The 20,249-nt window shown below is 38.7% G+C and overlaps 1 protein-coding gene across 8 annotated transcripts in view; it reads right to left on the reverse strand.

Annotated features, from left to right (window-relative positions):
- KMT2C (lysine methyltransferase 2C) overlaps positions 1 to 20,249 on the reverse strand; it is a 196,114-nt gene that overhangs the window by 37,064 nt on the left and 138,801 nt on the right. For 7 of the 8 annotated variants that reach the window (XM_066991125.1, XM_048062386.2, XM_048062384.2 and 4 more), the window contains 10 exons: positions 19,042 to 19,254; positions 14,829 to 14,957; positions 12,916 to 13,035; positions 11,310 to 11,440; positions 9,523 to 9,709; positions 4,036 to 4,140; positions 3,642 to 3,689; positions 2,325 to 2,462; positions 2,118 to 2,150; positions 1,915 to 2,034 (listed from right to left, as the gene is read on the reverse strand). In XM_066991125.1, coding sequence (XP_066847226.1) covers positions 1,915 to 2,034; positions 2,118 to 2,150; positions 2,325 to 2,462; positions 3,642 to 3,689; positions 4,036 to 4,140; positions 9,523 to 9,709; positions 11,310 to 11,440; positions 12,916 to 13,035; positions 14,829 to 14,957; positions 19,042 to 19,254 — 1,224 coding nt within the window. The remainder of the gene's footprint in view (positions 1 to 1,914; positions 2,035 to 2,117; positions 2,151 to 2,324; positions 2,463 to 3,641; positions 3,690 to 4,035; positions 4,141 to 9,522; positions 9,710 to 11,309; positions 11,441 to 12,915; positions 13,036 to 14,828; positions 14,958 to 19,041; positions 19,255 to 20,249) is intronic. The other variant, XM_048062387.2, reaches the window with a different exon arrangement.

The following is a 20,249-nucleotide window of genomic DNA, read 5'->3' on the forward strand; positions in this document are numbered from 1 at the left end:
TTTCTTTTTGTGTCTGTTTTTTTAAATGGTTTTCCAAAGCTTTTGCATTAGTCCATGTTGTGGTACCACACTTAATATTTAAGTATATTCTTAAAGGTTAATGGTCTGTAGTATGTTATACCCAATTCCAGCAGAAAAAAAAAAGTTCCACAAAGAAAAGAAAAATCTACACTGCTGCCAAGCACCAATCATGAAGAAAGTTGCTTTCGGTCCTTGCAGAATTACGATTAACCACCTGAATTAAACATCTCTTCTTCTGAGACAGCAGTGTATCAAAGTAAGCCCTGTTATCTACTAACTGCCTAATTTGTAACCAATGAACTAGACAAAACCTAGTCAAATGAGCATCAGCAGTGTAATTAAATGTCCAGCCTAGCAGTATTAAGGAGGAAAATTTTATTTACTTGATTAAAATATTAGGCAAATCTGGCAGAGGTAGATTCATTCTAGCAGATGGTCTTTGCAGATGTTCCTACACAGAATTAACACTGACCTTTGAATCCCTGTCACTTAAGTGCAATTATCAGTGTGTTCTGGATATTTTCCTAACAGCACAAAAGTAATTCAGGAATAGACATATCTGTAGTATAATTCACTGTATCACTCTCTCGCACTTGACATGACTGTCTTTTGATTTACACGTTACATAAACTACACAGGGAAGTTTAGTTTGGATGAAAGTTAACTCGATTAGAATTTAAGAAAACGTGCCTTATCATAGCTGCTAAACAGCTAGTATATGGTAACTGAAGTCCTGACAAACACCAACAGAGCTGAGGCTCTCGTTCACACAGTAGGCTTACGTGTCTTTATGAGAAGAGACTGCTAATTTTACTTGAAATTGCTGAAACTTGATACAAGCTTCCTCATTACTGAAGTATTTATCTCACAGAAACATGTGGATCATTACACCATAACTGAACCAAATTACAAACCTAAAACTTTGTAATTGTGGCAATTCCCACAGGGAGAAAGTTAAACAATCTTACCGAGCTCAAATGCTGAAGTTATCAAGTATCCAAATAACTGGGAAACTGGCACTGATATCTATATTATCTTTTGCTTTAAATCACCTCATTATTTGCTTTAAACTCTCTCCTTTCCAAGACTTTTTGAAGTATTTCCTTTTTACGGAAATTCAATCAACTAGGAAACCAATCATTTTTTTTTCTCTTGTGATTAATTCACGGGTGAAATCAATTTGCATGCTACGTTTTGTAGTACCAGTATAATAAGATTGGGCACTCTTTACATAAGCTCAAGGAAAATCCACTAATGGTGATGTGTGATGAGAAAAGTGCATTTAATTATGCTCATACATACTGCTAAAAACCTGTTCTACTAGAAACAACAAATAGTATCAGTTTACCCCTTGCTTTCAATATAGAAGCAGTAAGGCGCTGTATCAATTCATAACAATTTTAATTGTAAGAAAGAAAATAAATGATACATTCCGAAATTTCTTAGCCTCCTCTTTATTATTTGGATAGGAATATTTAACATGTAAAACTCAATTCTTAAAAGAAATTTAAGACTCACTAAATCACTGTCACACAGACATTTTCATTAGTCTTGAGGAGGTACTCAGAAGTAATGAAAGAGCAAATCAGAAGAGAACACATGCTTTATCACAGACAATTTCAAGAATATGGAAGTGTCGGCTAAAATAAAAGCTCCAATATGTCACAAAAATCTGAAATGGCTGTCCCTTTCAGTTAGCAATATTTACCTGCACATTAATTACAGACTCCCTTCAGAACATTTTTAGAGAAATATTTCATGAATTAACAAAAGCGGGCTCCATGAATTAACAATGGCAGAAATTAAGGCGTGTCCTACTTTCATGTTGGCATTTAACAGATGCACAACCCTCCTGACTAAGCTTCTGTTGTTAGAAGTAACAAAGGCACTTACCTTGACTGTGCAAAGACATAAGTTGTGGTGGAGGTGGAGGCTGCGGCAAAGGAGCTGGCTGTGTGGTTGCTGGACTTAATACAGCTGTGAACAGATCTTCAACATCCTTTCCTCCTAGTTCTGCAAAAACACTGTGCATAAGTTGGCTGACATTGTTTGAAAACTCTATCTTGTAGAAGACAACACAGATTAAGAACACGTACCTGGGATTTTGTACAATTTGCCAAGAATAGCACCTGGGCAAATTAAAAACAACACAATGAGTAATCACCAAAAATGCAATAAAATTAAGTCTGCAACCAAGTGCAAATAGTCAATGTTACCTTACGTAGGTAGCAATTTAAAAACAAACAAACAAAAAACCCCACCAAGTCTTCCGTAAGACCAGATCAAGAATGACAAAAAATTACCATCTGTGACCATTTTGTCTAGTTCTGGACTGAGGATTCCATCCAATTGTTCTTCACTCAATGGCCGTGAACTCGGGTTGACATTTGGCTGAGGCAGAGAAGAAGGATCATCAGAGATGGGGCCAATATCCAATCCAGCTGAAGGAGGAAAGAATATTAAATTAGACATAAGCAGTAAAACCTACTGATGTAGAATAAAGGCCATAAAACTTATTTTTTTTTTCTTGCTAGAGCTATCAACTAAATGAAGACTTTCTTAAAATTTGAAAGGGAAGGCAAAATATGACATCCATTAGAAAAAAGTAAACAAACACTCCCACTAATTATCTCCAGTTTACTGTACTGTTTGAGGAATGTTAATTGAATAGAATGCAACTGGAACAAGAGAAAAATTTTGTTGAAATAAGACTACGAAGTTCAGTTACAGCATGTTTTCAAGCATATAGTTTTCAGTATGCAGTTCCAATATAATTATTTTTCACATTTTAAAAGCAGTAACACTAGTAGGCAATATGTTGCATCCTCATGTACATTAAGCTGCACCCCAAACATTCTTACATATTACATTAAGTATCTACTGAAGTGCTCTTGAAGTGTACTCAATATCAAACTGGTTATAGCAGCTTCCATCTCAAAAACAACTACTGAATATTCCAGGTTATATTAGACAAAGTTATTTGTTGATACTGAGAAACCATAACTTTCTACTTAAATTTCACAGCGTCCTTTACAAGTCAATAAATCTCTCAAAAGAGAAACATCTTTGAAAATAAAGCTAGACACTTCAGTATTTAAAATATATTTCTGTATTAAACATCAAATAAAAATATATTTAAAATAATGAAACATGCCATTCTACTTATTGTCGAAGTGTTTTACATAAAGTGATGAACAATCATCCAGTGAAAACAAAAAAGATTGATGCTGTCTATTTTATTCATGCCTTAATATGTTCACATTGTTAAAATGCTTGTAATTTATTAAAGATACAACTACAATAAAAACTACACACTACCACTATAAGTAATATTAACGGCGACAGAAAGAAAATGCATGGTTTTGTAACATGAAACACAAAAACTCACAAAGGTTTTCAAAAACTGGAAGCAAAACTTTATGCAATACTCTACTAAATGTGGAGTGCAGAGTTTATAGGTCATGTTAGACTCAAACAATACAGAAAGAGTGGAAAACAAAAGCATGAATTAGTGTCACAGTAAAGGAGTACTAGCTTCTACACATGCAGTTGTTTCAGCTAAAACCACTAGGAAAGATGACTACTTCTAACCATGGATCATCCATTGTTTAGTTTCTTACCAAATGGGGAGGGTGAGTTCTCAACCTGGAAAGTGCATAAATCAAGACCTACAGGACCCAAACCAGATAAAATGGATGATTATAACATGAAAACAAAAAAAAGTAAAGAAAAAGCTGCATGCTGAAAAAGCTACGCAGGTATGACAGACAACAGAAGCTTTTTTTTTTCTCTCTCTTAAGGAGCAAAGCAAAGAGCCAGGTTAAAAAAAAAAATGTTGAAGAGGTTGAGTCGTTTTTTTGTAGAAGACAAAATCACCTCAAACCAAGGTGTTCTTAAGATACGAAAATCCTGTCTGAAATCACCTACAGCACAACCTAGAATACAACAACTACATCTATAGTAAAGAGAAAAAAAAGAACACAAATACCAGAGAGACCTTATAAACATACATACCTGAATGATCTCCAGACTTGACCAAATCATCAGAAAGTATTCCGAGAATATCATCATCAGTGTTTAAGACCTCAGAAAGATCAGCCAAGGGATCGTCAGTGCTACCTGTAGAAGATGCAAAGTAAAATTAACCGGTCTGTGGCATTTTTGTGCTTAAACATGACTCTGGTGATGTATGATAGCTTGAGCTATAGACTCAAACACAGGTTTACCAGGCTATACTGGCCCTCCTCGTGTGCCATGCACTGCAGGTTACACTGAAGTGGGAATCAAGTCATCATCCCCTCCCCACTCAGTACTGTAGCCATGTTCACGTTTAAATTGATTAGTATTTCTGGAGCATAATAAAAGCGATAAATCAGTCGTGCAGAAGAAAGACTGGCTTTTTTTTTTTTTTAAAGAACCTTTTTTTAGGTTTTAGGAAAAAAAAGATCTAACGAGAACTCAACATCTAAGACACAAAGGCCCACGAATTTAAGAATCAACAAATGTGTTTGGTGAAGGAGACAGCTCACAGCAAGTGTACGGGAAATATTAAAAAAAAAGAAAAAAGAAAAAAGAAAATTATCAGTATTCTTCTCTTACCACCACTATCTTTCCTAACACTATAGAGCAACCAGTTACTACACCCTGATACGGAAAGAAAATATAACAGTAAGAAGTAGTAGTAAGTAAATGGAAACTGGAGCTGCTATTTTTACGATCAGAAGTCCTGAAGAAATGAGAACTGGAGGTAGAAATGTCATGTTTGTTTGCAATCTAGCAAAAACTAGTCTGATCCTAGCAATAAATTATGGAATATTAAATAATAATTCTGGATATGATTATCTTCTTGACATCCTATTCACTAGGGTGAAGCAACTCCAAACGACCCATCTGGTTTTATTAACTAGGTTTTAGGACGATTACAGACATGCAATGTTTAAAGAAAATTATTTGACAAACAAAAAGAAATTGAGAAAAATATTAAAAAAAAAAACCACTGCAAACTATCATGACCACATGAGAAATCACTGCAAAAACAAACATGAAGAGATGGTAAAACACACCAATATGCATATAATTAACAGAGAAAAGGTATTAATACAAATCATACAGCATACAATATGGAAAACCAATATGGGCAGGTAAAAGGGACCAGAAATTCAAAGGGCAAACGTATTTCATAGATATATGGGTATCTTTCCCACTGCTCCTACCCAGCTTCCCCAGAAAAGTATTTCTAGCTTAATTGCGAGGCCTGGTGCCAAGGATTTAATTATATCACGAGGCTATTTTCCAATCTGCTAAACTTTACAGTGATTTAAAAGTTCCTTTTGTTCTTCAGAGACGACTCTTTTCCCTCCAACCGTCAGTAAAAGTCAAAATGAAAATTCACTTTACTACTTTTGTTCTTCATTTTTATCCTCTATAACACAGAGGAAATGATACCATCTTAATTAAATAGTATCTTATGTTTGCCACTCAGTTAGGTCAATCAATGTGTCAGCATACAATGCTCTGTTAACAAAATATATATAAATAATGCAGCTCTTACTAGTATTAGGAAGAGTACTTAAAGGTATCTCCAAACCACGTATCACTTTGTGTGTGTCCTTATTTTAGTTGTGGACTTGGTAAAAAGGACTATGAAATTTAAGGTTTTAAACACAAGCTAGTTGTTTGGGGTTTTTTTTGATACACATTCTTCCTGGCAGTTTGGTCAAACACAATCATGCAAGTCAGTAAGTTGCACCAGGCACCATGCCGTGGTGTTAAGGTCTTCACTTGGCTGACAGGCAAAGAACAGACTTGAGCTGTCTTCTAACTTTTCTGAGCTCCTGCCTGAAGGTGGACAAGTAGCAGGGAGAAAAAAGCCCTTATGAGGGAAGTACCAAGACCATATCAGCATCCTTCAATATGCTATGGTGCTTTCCTCCACAGCCTTTAGTAATGTGCTTGGGAAGAGTCCCTAAGAAGTCAACTTCTAAAGCGAACCCAAATACATTGAGTAAGTAGCAAGAAAAGACTCAGGTGTAGAGATGTACAACTGAAGCGTTTACCGCCCATAGTTACCAAATGATTGTGAATAAATTCAGGCTTCAAGTTTTAAGGCTTCTAACTGTTAAGGCAATCAGGTTCTGTAATGGCCTTCCGATGAGACTGGTGGGTTGCAAAAAAGCCAACTGCTATCAAGATTGATCTGGTTAAGTCTATAAAAAGACAGTGTTGGTGATAGCAGGGGGGTAGACTCTATGATCCACAAGCTTCATGTAAGACATCTGAAGTAAAGTGTTTTTTTTTTCAGTTTTAATTCAATGGATGCTAAATATTATCTTGGAAATAACCAAATCCCTTTTATTCAGCTGCTCCAGATCGGAATCAATAGCCAGTTGACATCTGTGCCAAACAAATAGCTCAATACTGCTCATTAATTTGACTCTTCAGAATAGAGATGAAAACTAAGACAAAGCAAGAAGGGAAATTACTTGCTTATAATGCTGGATCTCTAACAGAGCAGGATTCTACTGCTACCTCGTGATCCTGATTCCTCCGACGCATTTAGTTTTATTTATTTATTACAAGAGTAAAAACGCCTCTCCCAGGGCTGCAGCCACCCTAATGTGTTTAATCACAGACTGACTTATCTAGTTTTAAGATGTCCCAGTAGCAATGGAATTAGCTGCGCAGGGACGCAGATGACTCCTCTCTTTTTGTTTAAGAAGAATTTCCTTAGCATTCTCGAGACCCTACTGAAATAGACGACTTTTTCAGCATCTCCAGGAAAAAAAAATAAATACTGAATATAGCCTATTTTATACACAAAGAAAGTTCACATTTTCAGAACCTTGCCAAGAGGCATTTTTTTAAAATTTTGATGAGACACACTCAGGTCAAGGCTCTCAGGAGTGACACAGAGCCCCCACATCACCCAGGATGTATCAGATCACAACCCCAGATCACAGAGGATGTACAGATCATGGTCAACACCTTCATCATTAACCAGCGAGCAGCCAGGAGACTCTGGAGACCTGGTGCTCTGTGCTCCCGGTGAGCAAGCCTTTGCACTCTGCTCCAGCAGCTCTTTTAAATGATTCTAAGGTTTGACCCCATACACCGCAGCAGTGTGCCACTAGTGTCATAAAACCATGGAAGAGGTGAGTCTTACAACCAAAAATACAAATTGCAACCTCTTTGCTAGATCGAAATCAGAACTGGCAGCCTAAAGCTCACTTTAATCACCGTTACTAGTAACCGACAGTGAAGAATGGACTCCAAAAACCCTCTTCTGTCTGGCTCTGCCAATCACCATCACTACTGCTATCTTGTCTGGCAAACGCTTTGGCTACTCTTAACCAAGCTCTAAGAATAAACAGTCACAGCATGTCACTGCGGTGCATTGTCAATTCATTAGCAGACTGAACACATCACTGTTAAAACTCCCTAGCAGTCCTGTGTACATGTGGAAAAGCAAAACAGATCTACTAAATTCCTCCTAAGATGCTTAAGAGCTCTTTGGAAGAAGAACAAGCATATCTAACCCTTATTGCTGGGTTTAATCAATTGAGTTTGCATGAGAAGAACATCTTCCTTGTGGGAAAGACCTACCCAGTTAAGCAAGGATTCTCACAGGAGTTAGCAATCCTGGTTACAACTGGCACTGTAGGAAAGTAACACAGTAATGACATGCTCCTACCACCTCCGGGTGCAGTGAACAAAGCAGGTCTGTATCAAACTGATGGAAATAGCACAGGTGCTCTCGGACACTGCTCTCATCACCAGCTCCTCTGCAATACTAGCCAGAAGGGAAGATCTGACTGCTGCTAGCTCGATAATTAGCAAATTTAGCAAGGTCTCCATCAATCAGATTGAATCTGGCTCTGTCAGACATGTGGATGCTATTGTGGAAATAACTGTCTCCCACATGGTCACAGCAAAAGAGTAAAGAAAAATTGCACTGGAACTGATCGATGTTGGCAGATGACTTCACCCGCTGGCTCTCCAACTACAACAAACAGCTCCGTCTGGACACAATTTTGGCCTGAAATCTTAACGGTAGGGAGACAATTGTTGAGAACATTCCTATGGCCAGAAAACACTGTCCTTTTAGACTCTCATATAAAATGGGAAAGACAGGAGGTTATCCACTGAAGCTGTTGAAGTAATTCATTTATTTCCTAATAACCACCCCTTTACAATTTATTTCTGCATAGAAGAAGAGGAAATGATGAAGTTTTACAACTTTGCTGGTTCATAAAGAGCTTAAAAAAATAATCCTTTCCACTTTGGAAAAAGACATTATACTAAGTTTCAACAGTTTTAAAACCTTCCTTATACTACCATAATACATAAACATTAATGATTTTAATCATGCAGTTTGAGATGCCAGCTTAGACTTCAAATCTGTGGTTCCTGAAAGAAGGCTGGGGTGAGAAAATGTCTGTGTGACTATTTTCTTGTAGTGTTGGAACCGATGGAATACAGAACTTGAAACACTCCATTTGCAGTGGTTTCCCCTTAAGGGGAAGTTAACCTTTGTATTCTCCATTACTCACAATTTCAACTGTATAACAATCAATGTTTAATTATAATGTAGCCTTTTGCTTTTCATTTAGCAGATTTTCACCGAGTAACGATCACAAATAAGTGATCTTTCTGCAAAAGACTCTCTGGGCATAGGAAACTGTGTTAGTGTATGTCAACATTTTTAGATGGAGAAAGTGAAGATGAGCTGAAACACAAGTCACAAATTAACCAATATAAACAAGATATAGAAACAGTTTTTAAAAAGTTCAGGATAGTAAGACACCTCCAGCTAACAGCATATCCAAGACACAAAGGGAAAAAAAAGAAGTGGAACAGACAATAAGGTTTTTGTTTTTAATTGCTCCTTTGTGTGAAGCTGCCCTTTCAGCAGCATGTATAACCCTCTGGCTACTTGCAAAACTCCCAATAATATCTCCAGCAAAGTTTTGCAACGGAAAGCAAAACCAAAAGATCGCCTAGGGGCTACAAACTGTACCTTGAAAGGGCACTCATGTTCAGGAAGGGCATGGTGAACTAAGAGGAGGAGAGGAGACTGGTAACCTAAAATAATCTAAAACATTAAAGAAGATAGAAGTTGGCTGATACTTATCCAACTAACATTCAGAACACTACTAAAAACGCCTTTTAATCTGAGGGTTTTTTTGTATTCTCCTATGAGAGATCTGTATGAGCATTCTTAGACGGAATTCATTTTCATGAATTTTACAGACACGGATGTTACAGTCGAGGAGTGTCAGATTTTGTATTAAGTTCCAATTGCCAAGCCATCCACTGCTCTTGCTGCAACAAGTAAAGCCCTGGAGCTAGATGTCACTGATTATAAATGTAACTTAACCTCACAAGAGCACTTGACATACAGAATGCTGGAAAATACATCAGTCTACACTCTGAAAGTGTGCAAGAGCCCCATTTACAACAAAAACAAACTACTGGATTATCACTAACTTTAGCTTTGTATACCTTGAGGTCCCAGTTTTGCCTGAGCTGGAGTGGAGGTTGAGCTACGAAGTGGGTCTGATGAAGGATCCAGGAAATTGGTGGTCAGATTTGTTTTACATGAGAGTGGAAGTGATTCTTCAGGCAAATTATCGAGGCTCATCTTGTTTTGTCTACTGGTATCTAGCAGATCTTTCCCAAAGAAAGCTTCCTGCAAAGAGGACAAAATGATTCAATATAGGAAGAACAGTCTATCTACTGAAAAGGTTACACACGCTGCAAAGTTAAAATGAAAACTCCAATGATTACTAGAAATGTAAAATTACAGTCTCAGTCCCATACCTCTCTGGGTATGGCATCATCTTCTCCAGACTATGAGGCATGGATACAACTGATATATAGCTTACCTGAGGTAGCTACGTAACTCCCTTAAATTCACATCTTAAATTATATAGAAAACCTTCCATGTCTTCTTACATATATTCAGCATAGACAGTGTACCAATACAGTGCTATTAAAAAAACATATGAATCTCAAAGAAGATATTCAGTATTTCTTCTTGCACAAAAATGAGAGCTGAAGAAGGGGAAAGCTACTGAACAACTCGATAAAAGCCATGAAAAAGTTAATGAAAAATACTCCAGCTCACTGTGGTCCAAGTTCTGGAATGATTAAATGCTGCATTGCAGTTAGTACAAAATCGTCCTAAGGGAGAACTGCAGTAACAAAATACCTAAAGCTATTTAAAATACTATTCACAGCCACCACTCACCTAAACCTGAGCACTTGAGTTATTTGACAAGAGCCTATCAAATCGAGTTTTACTCATCGCCTAACAACTTTTCCTGTTTTCATATAGTCTTTAAAACCTCGATTTAGGACGTAGTGTCTAGAAATAAAGCTATAGACTGATTTTTATTATCAGTTATTCCTATGAATTATTCTGTTCTATGTGACGAATATGTGCAGTAAGAAAAAGCATTTGTTCTTATTAATACAAAGGGAATTTTGCTCAAGTATTTTCTTTCCAACTCACTTCTCCACTTGTGAAATACAAATTATTTTTAGACAGATTGCTCCGCCTCTGTCAATTTTGCTTTCAGTCCTGACATAGTTTATGCCATGAACTTTGGTAAATATCTACAAAATAAGGTTTTCATGAAAAAGGTGGCTGAGAAGAAGAACAAAACAAATAATGTTCTTGGTGAGAGAAAGATACAAACCAGCTGGTTTATAAACCAGGTGAGGATAGGTAAGCTGGTCAATCAACATTAACATCTTGGTTATTATCCACATTCCTGAAGATCAAGTGCTACCTCTCTTAGCTCTGGGGACATCACGTTAGTAATGGTCAGTAGAAGAGCAGGGATTATTGTGGTGGGGAGATGCAGAGCATATAGAAAGATGAATCTACGGAAAAACCTTCCCCTATGAAATCATGTTCTACAATCTTCTGTAAAGAAAAGGTAGTATTTAGAGGAAATGGAATGATCAAACTAAGACATCTTACACCGCTGAATGTAGTACACAAGATGACAAGCTGAAAATGTCATGTGTCAGTTTACAAAGAAAACAAAGAATTTATTTTTCCTCTCTCTCAGAACAAGAAGCCTAAACACTGAAGAGATTTAACGTAACATACATATTTCTCTACAAAGTAACAAACTTTTCCTACAGAAAACACATTACATTTGAACGATAAATTGGGAATCAGAAAAGAAGCATTTATGGTTTAAATGACCTATGAACTAAGAAACACGAAGATCAGTTTTTAAAATGTATTTACTCAGAAAGTATACCGATAGTTTTACCTGCAAGTAGACAGGAAAAGTTTCTTCAAGTTTATTCTTCTTTTTCCTGTAACGCTTTTTAATTTTCTCAGTACTTTCAGAAGCTGGGGTAGACTCCTCAACTGGAGTGTCTGGCAACTGTTCTGTCCAACCTGAAAAATAGCATTCAGGCACAAATAAATAAAATGCTCTGTGTCTTGCTCAAAATGTACAGGGCTAGCATGCCTAACACACCTTACTACCTATTTATGTGCATGAGTTTATTATTCTGAATATCACTGTAGATACATTCTGAAGGTGGCTTTTTGTCAGCTGTGAACCTGGTCACCTGGGTTCAGGAAGGCAGAAATGCCATCTGCGATACTAGCCACATCATGATCTTGCCGTACTTCATTAGCTTTAGATAGACCTTTAACTTTTCTATCTCTAAGCCAACCTAGGAATTTGGTCATTTGAGAGAAGTTATAGCTGGCATTCAACCAGATATTTGCAAGAGAATTCTACTGAAGTACTGTGTCTAGAATCAACACTGTTGAGCTACACATTAATCACCCTTCAATTTATAAACTAATTTTTCTCAAAGTGAAAGCACAAACCATTTTTTAAAATCTGAAAAATGACTTGTACAAATAATGAACAGGCCAGAAAAAGAAATCTATAAAGAAGCCCTTCAAGAAAAATTACACATTTATTCAGCTATCATATATGAAGCTGCACAGCATTTTTTCCTAACAAACGCCAAAGCACAGTGTGCTAATCAATCATTTAATACTTTATTTTGACAGACCAGTGAAAACACTAGAGGTAAAGAGCTAAACTTTTTAAGTCCTTCACTTCTCCCTTGCCAAAGCTAACTACATGAAGTTAATGTCCCTGGGAAGTTATTTAAGAAACTACATTACGTAGTAAAATTTGCCATGCTTTATACTACAGTCATCTCTTGCACCACATTCAGAGGGCACCGAACAGACTGAGGCTCACCGACCCTGTGACCCCTGTGCTGGTCAAGAGTGAGCTTTTGCAGAAAAAGGGAGTGGGACATGACAAGAATAGCAAACAACTTTGTAAGGCTGATGAGCACTGGCAGCTGAGGAACAGGCTCTCAGCAAGCTATGATGATTTACAACATACAAAGACATTCTGAGTTATTTTTTTCTTAACAAGCAATTGTGCCTGAGCAAGTAGAGAAACTCAGCTGTTTAACTGAAAAATACTTAAAAATACTGCTTTTTAACAATTTGCGTTATACTGGTACACAGAATGGGTAGTTAACTTTTCTTTAACTTACAGGAGAAGATCCCTACATACAAACTGAAAAACGTTAAAGCAAAGTTTTTCAACACTATCTGAAACAATCTAGTATACCACACCAAAACAGTATTTACAAAGCAGAAAAACATAGCTATAACATTAACATATTGAAGAAAAAGCAAGGACTTTTTCTGAACTGGGGACCCAAATACAATACTGGGTTGCACTGCTAACAGAAACATTTGTTGACTTCAGAAAGTAGTTCTACAAACACAAGCAAGGACAAAATTATTAGTAATATAAGTTGGTAACTTGTATTATTTTTTACTGCATTAACCATGAACAACAAAAATAACAGCTAAGTTTCTGCACTTACCTTCATCTCTGCCAGGCAACTGCTCAGAAACAGATCCAGAAGAATCTTTCCTGGAGAGAGATCTTTTAGTCTTCCCCTGCCCTGTACGACTTCTTTGACGTACCATAAATCCACCAATACCTAACAAGAAAAAAAAATTCAGTATAGCAATTAAAACTGTGCTTTATAGCAAGAACGAGAGGCAAGACTATTCTGCAGGTAAATTGGACAACTGCATCTGCAGAGGTCTAAGAAGAAATCTGATATACTTGATGAATTTTCATTTCTTAATTTTGATGCCTCAGTGGGTATGTATGTAATTATCAAAATGGATCAGAATTTTAGGACTTCAATACATCCACAAGAAGATTAAATCACCAAACCTGGCAACTTTCAGATGCTGTTTTTTTCCTCCCTTGGCAAGCTGATGAATTGCTAAAATTAATCAATCTACTAAATGAAACCTATTAAAGAACATTAAAGGGTCATAAGAAACTACAAATTGCTCTGGAGAGCCCACCACTCCAAACGACGGTACTAAAGATGGATGTATTACAAAATAAAAAGGTAATTAACCAACATTATACTGCCTGAAACTCCAGAATCCTTCACCAAAGATTGACTGCAGTGTTCCTGGTCCCTTACAGTTGGTGTATAGGTATGTAAATGCATCAGACTCAGGTTTGTTTCATTTTTCAGGGAAATTGTTGGCTGCAGAAAACTAACAGATGGCTGCGCAACTCATGATCCAAAATCACTCTGAGCAAATGAAGCTCTCTCCTCTTGAGGACCCGTCAGTGGAAATAAATGGCTTATTGAAGTGTATTACTTGTTGAGAAACAGGAAATCTCTGTTAAGTGCTGTGGGTTTGTACCACGATCTCAACGTGGAACGCAAAACACCCATGGGCATGACCTGCTGAGTGCTGGGTTGGGGCTCTTCCTCGGCATTTTGGGAAATGACACGGGGAGGGAAAATGGTGGTACAGATTTGTTTAGCTACTGATAGAGAAGCAAGAGAAATTGGACCATGTTGTAGCTCCTGCTTCCTTTCTCTGTTCTCCTCCCCTGCTATCTTCATAATCAGAGGATATGGCCCATTACAACAAGAAGGATGGGCGTGACTGGCAAAAACAGTGTTTGTGACGGCAAAGACTACAATCGGCTTATTATCCACAGTAGTGGGAGGCTGCGTAATGAAAAACAAAACCACCATGTAACACAGACACCGAGGCATACTGAGGGGTGTGATGTAGGGGCTCTTCAAAAAGCCAGACTTTATCTAAGCAGAGCTTATTAACTCGGGTTCAGTATTAGCCCTAATAGATCAGAGCCAATTCCTCCTGAGTCACTCACGTATCTAGCTTTTTGTGCCTGGAGACAGCTCAAGTGCTTCTGCATCGAGGATACACAGTTATTCTATAGTCAGGATAATAAAGAATCGACACCACTGATAAAGTAAAATAAAATAATTCATCCAGTAACTGCATTCATTAAAATTCATCTGCAAATGTTTAGTAAATTACTCCTAACAACTAGTTCAGAAATTATGTAAAATACTGGCAAAAAGTTCCCTGAAGTTCATATATTGCCAGATGTATATAAATACATGCACACACACACAAACTGTATTCCTTCAGTTATATAATTACAGTACATTTTCCTATCAAGTTAAAAATCAGTAAAAAAGTATAGATTTGAACTACAAACCAACAACTGGCAACGCTTTACTGCAAGCGTATGGCTGTGCAGCAGCCTTTGGAAAAGTATGTTGGTAAGAGAACTAAAAAAATATTTTAACCATAACAGAAAACAATGCTAAAATCAGCAGATAGCTTAGAACAATCAGAATTCTTTTTCTATATATTTTTTAATAATACAGAAAAAAGCCTTAAAACAAGCAAGTGACACAATCATATAACTTATTCATCCTACCAGGTCTGTATGGTTTTCGCTTTCTTTTCTTAATCCCATCAGCTCCTTCTGCCACTTTGGTATCATCATCCACAGCCTCCCGTTCTGGGCTGGAATCTGATTTTCCATCACAGTCCATAAGATCACCCTCTGCAGAAAAAAATGCAGTGGTAAGTTCAACTGGAAAAAGGAAGGAAGACATTTTTTTAAAATGTCTACATCTGAATGGTTTCTCAGAAATTGATTGAAAATAACAGATTTTTCAGACAGGTGATAGAAAGCTACACCCTTTAGACACTTTTGAGAAACCCACCCTAACCGTACACAATGATCTGGTATATACGTTTATTTCCTGTGAGGTTATGTCTACCCAAAACCAGAGAATAAATGCTATCGTTGCTGTATGTGAATCCTGACATTGTTTTCCCCATGGAAAATCCTCTCAGAATCCTGTGCAGCATGTTCTAAGTCCCTGAGCAATTTCTAACAATACATAGAGGAATATGAATACCATCTACCATGCAAGATACGCTCTGTTTACCTTCCCCTAAATTCTGTTTGGGAGAGTTTGTTTTTATTGAGAAGACAGACTGAAAAAATGCAGCCTACACTTGGAAGGTAAATATATAATGACTCTTAGTTTGGAGGGTTCTTGACTTGAAGCTGTGTGACTGACTGAAAGCAGATTTATTTATTCAGAGGAGTTTGATTTATATAGCAGAAAATTCAGCCCAAGGAATTAGTCAGCCTTGAAGATGAAGACCACAATTTTGAGTTAATATTCTGTGGGAACACAGGGTGAAACCAGATGTAAAGTACAATGGCATTAAAAAGTCTTCGGTGTTGAAAAGAGACCGAGTTAATTCTGTTCCTGATAGCCCCAAAGAGTCAATACAATAATGACCTTACATCTTCATTTTACTGTAAAGCTTTTGAAACATCTAGACTAAACATACTCTTGTCCCTGGAAAGAGACCAGAATTCAGATTCTCTGCCTTGTACTTTCACACACATTTGTTAGGAGGAGAAATATTGTTTATGAAACATGCCCTGTAGCCTGTTCGGTTCTACTGCAGACAGAGCTGGACTCTCAAACCACTTCAGCTGCAGTACAACTACAACAACCCTTGCTCTTTTCAGGGCTTGGTCCCTGACCTAACTTTTCATAGAACGGTTTGGGTTGCAATGGACCTCAGAGCCCATCTAATCCCAACCCCTTGCCATGGGCAGGGACCCCTCCCACCAGCCCAGGCTGCCCCCAGCCCCATCCAGCCTGGCCTTGGGCACTGCCAGGGATGGGGCAGCCACAGCTCCTCTGGGCAGCCTGGGCCAGGGCCTCACCGCCCTCTGAGTGAAGGATTTCTCCACAGTGTCTAACCTAAATCTCACCTTTTTTAGTTTAAAGCCATTTCCCCTTGTCCTACCACCACACCCCCTGACCAAGAGTCCCTCCCCAGCTCTCCTGCAGCCCCCTTTAGGCCCTGGCAGGCCGCTGTGAGGTCTCCCTGGGGCCTTCTCTCCAGGCCGAACAACCCCAACTCCCTCAGCCTGTCTTTGTAGGAAAGCTGCTCCAGCCTCTGATCATCTTTGAGGCCCTCCTCTGGACTTGCTCCAACAGGTCTCTGTCCTTCTTCTGTTGGGGGCCCCAGACCTGGATGCAGCACTCCAGGTGGGGTCTCACAAGAGATGATGGAGAGGGAGAATCCCCTCCCTCAATGTGATGGCCACACTTATTTTGATGCAGCCGAAGATACGACTGGCTTTCTGAGCTGCAAGTGCACACTGTCAGCTCATGTCCAATTTTTCATCCACCAGTACCAAGCCCTTCTCCACAGGGCTGTTCTCCATCCATCCATCTCCCAGGCTGTGCTCATGTCTGGGACTGCCCTGAGCCAGGTGCAGCACCTTGCACTTGGCCTTGTTGAACTTCCTGAGGTTCACATGGGCCCACTTCTCCAGCCTGTCCAGACCCCTCTGGCTGTCATCCCTTCCGTCTGTCGCGTCAACTGCACCACTCCGCTTGGTGTCATCCACATCATTCGTGTTTACCTGGCATTACTATACTATGTCGCACTGATCGAAGCAGTGGCATAGCCTTATTCAGCCTGATGCCCCCACAAAACCTTCGGACACCCAAAGAACTGGCACCAATCCACCCTACAGAGCACACGTAGTTCTGTCTGGAGCTTCCAGGAAACCCAGACCATTTACCACGTATGTGCTGTGCAGTTACAGTCACATATGTGAGCGTGCTCTAACTCTTGATGCCTAAGACAAACATCTGTGGAACATGCAAATATATTTTTCTTTGGTATGTTCCAGAAAAAAAAACAAAAAACAAAAAACAAACAACACAAAAAATAAAAGATGATCAGAACTAAATTAAAGTCTGTGGCAGCTTTGGTTCTCCCATTCATACTCTGCTATTACATTTATATATCTTGATATCTAATTGAAAAGGGATACCTAGGATACCTATAAAAGCCAACAAGTGGACACCAAAGTTAGACTACATTATATAGAATACATGCATACAACTGTAGAAGTAAAGATGATTAACCACTGAAAAAGAGCCGGGGAAGTGGTTAATTCTCTATCTTGATGCCTTCGAACCAAAACTGAAAGCATTTTTGCTTTCAACAACCCACTTAGTGGACTATATGAAGGCATAAGATGAAATTTAAGAGTCAGTGTAATGCTAGAGTAGTCTACCAAACCCTGTGAATTCCAAAGAAAACAAAATAAAATAACTACTTAACTGTTTTAAAGGTTATAAACAAATACAGGGAACCTATCATAAAAAAAATACACTTCTAGTCAACAGCAGAGGGTTAAGAACGCGCTAATCAAACAACAGCAACAATTCTTATATCAACAAGTTAACATGGCAACTGTGCTGATGGGTAAACTACCCAGTTATGTCAAGTACACTCTCTGTATCTAAAAAAAGCTTCTCCTGACATTTAATCTGATTAACAACAAGGCAATGTTGCATCAACAGAGAGCACTTTAGATTGTGGTGAGGTGGGGTGCCTGTGTTCCACTTGTAACAGACACCTGCATGACTAATGTAATGACTTTCACACCTGCCGGTTCACTAAGCCTTTCCTCAGGCCACGGATTAACACCTCTCCTACCAACATTTTTATCAGGATGTACAGCCAGGCCATGGCAAAGAGGACAGGAGGGCGGTGCTGCACCATGCCGGTGCCTGAGAGTGAGTATTTAAGGTACAAAGCAGCTGACTGCTCCTACCTACGTGCTTCTTTTCGCACTGCATCTCTCTCTCGTGGCCTGGCTGCTGTGCTCACTGAGCCCTCAGATGGGACTGAGGGCTGCTGGCCCCTGGGACACACGCATCCTTGCTCCATGTCCAGACACACGGTGGAAGGAACTCTCTCAAGGGCTTATACAATTTACCGAAATCTCACTGCTCTACACAGTGTGAGGTGGTTGGTAGGCACGTGTCAGCCCAGACCCCTTCATCCCTCGTCAGCCTTGGGTGCTGCACAAACACTGTTAACCATCCCCTTTCCTCTATACTAAATTCTGGATTCCCTATCCCCAACACTCACGCCATTTGGCAGGGCTCTGCACACAGCATGATTGACTTGAACTAGAGCAACACCCCAGAATTTACTTCCAACCTTAAATTCTGTCTTAAATTCTACTTTGGAAACGAGGATAAACAAAAAGTTCAGTTATCTGTGCACATATAAGAAAATATTTTTTCCCCTCAGACTCTCCTTCACTCTTCATCCCACCTCATTTCTTTCAGAGGAAACGAAATACTCTAAGCAAAGAGCTTTTTATTCCTCTTTCTCCTTGATTTCAAATACAAGCTCTACAGTAATCTAGACATTGCTTTGCTGAGCCAACACTACCACTTTCAAACGGTGCCTGCACTGTTGATTCCTCAAAATACACTTGTACCCAGTGAGTGCACAGCATTTCCCCAAATAACCTAAGGAATAGATAAAAAGGCAATTCGTATTTCCAGTGTTGCGAGCCTTAGCAAAGTGTTTCACATGGTATGGATGACACAAACAGAACAATGATAAAAAAATCCCTGAAACGGGCAACAATGAGCCATGACTATTGTCCAAGCAATTCCCACAGTGCATTCTGTACAGGATATACAAATGTCAGTATACCAAAAAATCCTACTGATGTACGCAATATACATGTAGTAAAATGCTATAAGATGCAAGACATGCCAAACGTAGGTCGCTACCTCTACTGTCATCCATCTCGCCATCTCTTGAGTGTTCTGACTGGGCATCCGGGGGTGTCTGAAGCACAGCCACACTGTTCTGATTTATAATCTTCAGTTTAAGCTTTGGTTTCGTCCGTTTTCTTCTAGGTACTGTGACAGTTAGGCTCTGTAACTGAGACATGCCGGATTCTGTCAAGCAGACTCCATCCTGTGTGTATGTCTTCGGTGGGTCTATAAAAGTTAAATGAATCATAACAGCAATATAAAACTCTTTAATTTACAAGATCTTCAGGAATAGCACTTTTAAGAGTTAATAATTCACATGTATGGAACTGATTCATGAGCGAGGAAATCAGTATAAATAAAACACAGAGATCTGATATTGGCTTACGCGTTACAGTTAGAGCTTTATGATTTAGAGCCTGATGTCAAATCCAGTAACAATCCATTACATTGCTACAAAACAACTTACATCCAGAATTCATTAGACAGAACTATTTGATTACAGAAACTGGTGCCTTGCAGGGTATTTCTGTATCCCTAACGCTCAAAAAACCCATGCAAGTCTTAGTTTGGGTCCCTGTTGCTTATTAGCCAAAGCCCTCAGCACTGCAGTTTCATGTTGTTACTCAGCTTTAGCCTCCCAGAACTCTTGGTCCATCACGCAAGTTATTAGCCCTGGTTTATAGGCAGACAAAAAAAACAAATTATATCGAGTGAGCTGCTCAGTATCAATTCATAAAAGTATGGGCAGGACCCAAGCCTCCCAAGACCTGCAATTCTGCTAATCCTTAAGCTGTTACATGCCAACTGAGTCTACTGATCAACTCTTCCCACCAGTTCTTAATTCACAATGCAGAAAGGCACTGCTATCTCAGTCATCTGCACCGCCACCTGCAAGTGGAAGCTTGGGAACTTTCAGGGAATTAGCAAATAACGAAGAGGCTGCAATGATGCTTCTGCTCTTTGAGGCCAATTAAATAATGACTGGATAACACAGTTTCTGAAAACATATGAACATCGTAACATTTGTTCTCTTTAACCAAAAATATTTTCTTATGTAACATGTCACATCCCAAAACACAGCTGGTTCTGAATGTAGCTCTTCACAGATGATTCTTCTCTTGTACTGAATTAGAAGAGTGTTCGTTTAAAAAATTTCATCTATTTTTTCAGACTGAAGATTGGAGGGCAAAATCTTCTCTCAGAACTGCAACTGTGCAGTA

The sequence above is a fragment of the Anser cygnoides genome, chromosome 2 (assembly GCF_040182565.1).
Source record: "Anser cygnoides isolate HZ-2024a breed goose chromosome 2, Taihu_goose_T2T_genome, whole genome shotgun sequence".
Lineage (NCBI taxonomy): Eukaryota > Metazoa > Chordata > Aves > Anseriformes > Anatidae > Anser > Anser cygnoides.